Source organism: Geosmithia morbida (assembly GCF_012550715.1).
Source record: "Geosmithia morbida isolate 1262 chromosome Unknown scaffold_20, whole genome shotgun sequence".
NCBI lineage: Eukaryota > Fungi > Ascomycota > Sordariomycetes > Hypocreales > Bionectriaceae > Geosmithia > Geosmithia morbida.
The window spans coordinates 58,111-61,574 of record NW_023336207.1 but is presented as its reverse complement, the minus strand read 5'-3'; the positions used below and the strand labels follow the sequence as shown (position 1 = coordinate 61,574).

At 52.3% G+C, this 3,464-nt stretch overlaps 1 protein-coding gene across 1 annotated transcript; it reads left to right on the top strand.

Annotated features, from left to right (window-relative positions):
* Nucleotides 1-1,276: 1,276 nt before the first annotated feature.
* Nucleotides 1,277-3,356, top strand: GMORB2_4392 (chitin deacetylase; the record flags this gene model as incomplete). The annotated part of the gene is made up of 4 exons (XM_035466367.1): nucleotides 1,277-1,466; nucleotides 1,580-2,204; nucleotides 3,018-3,185; nucleotides 3,296-3,356. The coding sequence occupies 4 exons, from the start codon at nucleotides 1,277-1,279 to the stop codon at nucleotides 3,354-3,356; spliced, it is 1,044 nt and encodes a 347-aa protein (XP_035318378.1).
* Nucleotides 3,357-3,464: the final 108 nt, after the last annotated feature.

Sequence of the window (3,464 nt, the reverse complement as noted above, 5' to 3'; positions counted from 1 at the left end):
GGGGGGGGAGGGGGGAAGGTATCATCCATACACACCCTCCTCACCCATCCCCTTTTCTTTCCTTTTTTTTTTCTACTCACACTTGGTGACAAGGCCGGTTGGCAAGGTATAGATGTGATTTTGAAAGAAACCTCTCCCTCCCTCCCTCTCCATCGGCATTCCGTGCCGTCGGAGGGAAGACCTTGCATGGTCACGACGGTTAACCGACTACGAGTCGGCCATCATCACTACGTGGCACACACCAGAAGGTGGCGGCGGGGAAGGGGATGAGATGATGGTCATCCGTTCGATGATTTCGTACTCTCTTCACCTCACCCCCCTCCCTCGTATGAGAAGGATGGAAAGATGAGATTGTAGCTGAAGCCTCGGGAATGTGGAAAGCCATGCAAAAGAATCAGTAGAGAGGCGCTTTTCTTCTTCTTTTTTTTCTCCCCCCCCCTCCCCCTCTCTCGTCTCTCTCTCGTCTCTCACTCTCTCTCTCTCTCTCTCTCTCTCTCTCTCAGATGAAGGGGGTGAAGGGACAGATGGATATGATATCAGAATCAACACTAGAGAAAAGAAACGAGGATTGCCAACCATCTATCCATCCATTCCAAGGGAGAGAAAGAAAAGAATAGAACGAAAAAGGAAATAAAGGATAGAAAAAGAAAAAAAGACGATGGCTTTACATGATATGATGTCTGTCCGTCTTGTTCGTACCTTGCATAATGGCACTTTGCTTTTTCTCTAATTTTTTTTAATTTTTTTTTTTTCGCCTCGACTATTTCAACTTTTTCCTTTCTCTTCCTGTCCTTCCCTGTCCTTTCCTCTTCGTTTCCTTCTTCTCTTCTCTTATATATCAGTAATTTAGATGCACATATTATATATACATTTGTATATAGTATCATATACATTTGTCGGAGATAGTACTGTACAGCATCTTCCTTCTTCTCCTTCTTCTTCTCCTTCTTCCTCTCCTTTTCTTTCCATTCCTGCTCTGACGTCAGACTACCCATCATCATCTGTATACTTGCATCCTGTCCAGTCGCTCAGACGGAGAAGCTGGAGACGATATGCTTGGCTGTAACATCTTGTCCGCCGCCGCATCGGTGCTTCTTCCCCTCGCCATCTCGGCATCCCCATCACCTGCCACCCACCAGCTCTTCAAGAGGGTCACCTGCGGTCAGGGCATCGGCTCCTGTCCGGCCGGTCAGTGTTGCTCCGAGTCCGGCTACTGCGGTACCACGACCGACTACTGCGGCAGTCCCGGTTGTCAGATAGACTATAGCGATGGCAGATGCGATTCGGAGTGAGTCGAGATCTTTTCTTCTTCTTCTGTCTCCTCTTTCCTCCTTCTCTCCATCCATCTTCTGCTCTCAAGTCCCGTCATGTCGAGAAGCTAACATTCGACCGTGGGAAAAGCGCCAAACCCTGCGGTACCAGCACAGCAGACATCGCTCGTAACCAGGATGGAGACGTCCCATACGGTATTGCACACGCATCACACACGCACACACGCGCTCTCTCTACCTCTCCATCTCTCCTCTCATTGACAGGATTCGCGCATCCACGTGCATGTACAGCTGACACGCGCGCAAAGGAACAATCATAACGACCTGCACGGTCCCCAACACGGTGGCCCTCACCTTCGACGACGGGCCGTACATCTACACGAGCGACATGCTCGACCTCCTGGACCGGTACGACACCAGGGTCACCTTCTTCATCACCGGGAACAACCTGGGAAAGCAGCGGATCGACAACCCGGCCGAGCCGTGGGCCGGCCTGATCCAGCGCATGCACTCGACCGGCCACCAGATCGGCTCCCACACCTGGACGCACCTCGACCTCTCGGCCGTCTCGGCCGAGCGTCGGACCCAGGAGATGGTCTACAACGAGATGGCCCTCCGCAACGTCCTCGGCGGCCTGGTCCCCAAGTACATGCGCCCCCCCATGGGGAGCTGCACGCGCGACTCGGGCTGCCTCGACGCCATCGCCGACCTGGGCTACCACGTCATCAACTGGGACATCGACCCCAAGGACTACCTCAACGACAGCCCGGCACTGATCCAGAACAGCGAGGTCCTCTTCGACGCCGGCTGGGACGGCGTCGACCCCCACCTCGTCCTCAGCCACGACACCCACAACCAGACCGTGCACGTCTTGGCCGAGTACATGCTCAAGAAGGTCAGCGCCGCCGGCTTCAAGGTCGTCCCCGTCGGGGAGTGCCTGGGTGACCCCCCGGCCAATTGGTACTTTGACGCCCCGACCGGTAAGTGCAACGTGTAAGGCAGAGATGAGGACCGAGAAGAAGAGGCGGAACAGGGAAGCACACCTCTCTTTCCCCACCCCTCCCCTTTCCCCCTTCTCTCACATGATGAGCACTTCTTCTTCTTCTTCTCCTTCTTCTTCTCCTTCTTCTCTTTTTTCCTCCTTCTTTTTTTTTTTGGAAACATGTAACAAGTACTATTCTTCTTGGTGGACTCTTGCGTCAAGTGTATAATCGGGTCTTCTCTTCCGTACACACGGTATGGTAAAAAAAGAAAAAACCAAACCCAAAATTCATAACTTTCGGTATAATATTCAACGCCAGGCATCTCTGCTTGATGGGAAGAAGAAGAAGAAGAAGAAGAAGAAGAGAGTCGTGATACCTCGGGAGTGACAAAAACATGTGCATGCCATGCCTCACTGCCGCGCAGCCAAGAAGAAGAAGGGAAAAGAAGGAAAGAATAAGCGGACAACTTTCGGCTGACCCTCGACACCTTCTCTCTCAGACCCATCTTGCATCTCCGGCGGTGGTGGCGGTGACCAGGAGGACCAGACAGTCTCCCCGGACGGTTCATGCGGAGCCACCTCGTCATCATCAAACTACACATGTCTCGGTTCGACCTATGGTGATTGCTGCTCACCATATGGGAATTGGTACGTCATTGCTTCTTGATCTATTTTTCCTCTTATTTTTCTCTACACCCCTGGGTGGCGGAACAGGTAGACTGATGACGAGCAAACAAAACAAACAAAAAACAAACAAAAAACAGCGGCTCAACATCAGCTTATTGCGACGGCGGATGTCAGTCCGACTACGGTTCTTGCAATGCATGGAATGGCGAGACCATCGTGTCGGAGAATGGCTTCTGCGGCGCTTCTACGCATCAGACTTGCCTAGGCTCATCTTTCGGAGATTGCTGCTCAACTTATGGACATTGGTATGCTTTCCTTCACCTTCCCTACTCTCTCCCCACCCTTCTTCCTTGTTTTATCGTCTGCCCGTGTCATGATACATCGTCAATGGTTTGAGAGCTGACATCGCATACAGCGGCAACACCGATGCCTACTGCGCTACCGGATGTCAGCCCGATTGGGGTTCGTGTAATTGAGACACGTACCGAGAGAGGAGGGTGTGGGGACGATCCCGGAGAGACGTGTGTGCGTGTGGTGCGGGCGTGTATAACCTTTCACTTTCAGCTGAAGAAGAAGAGAGGGGG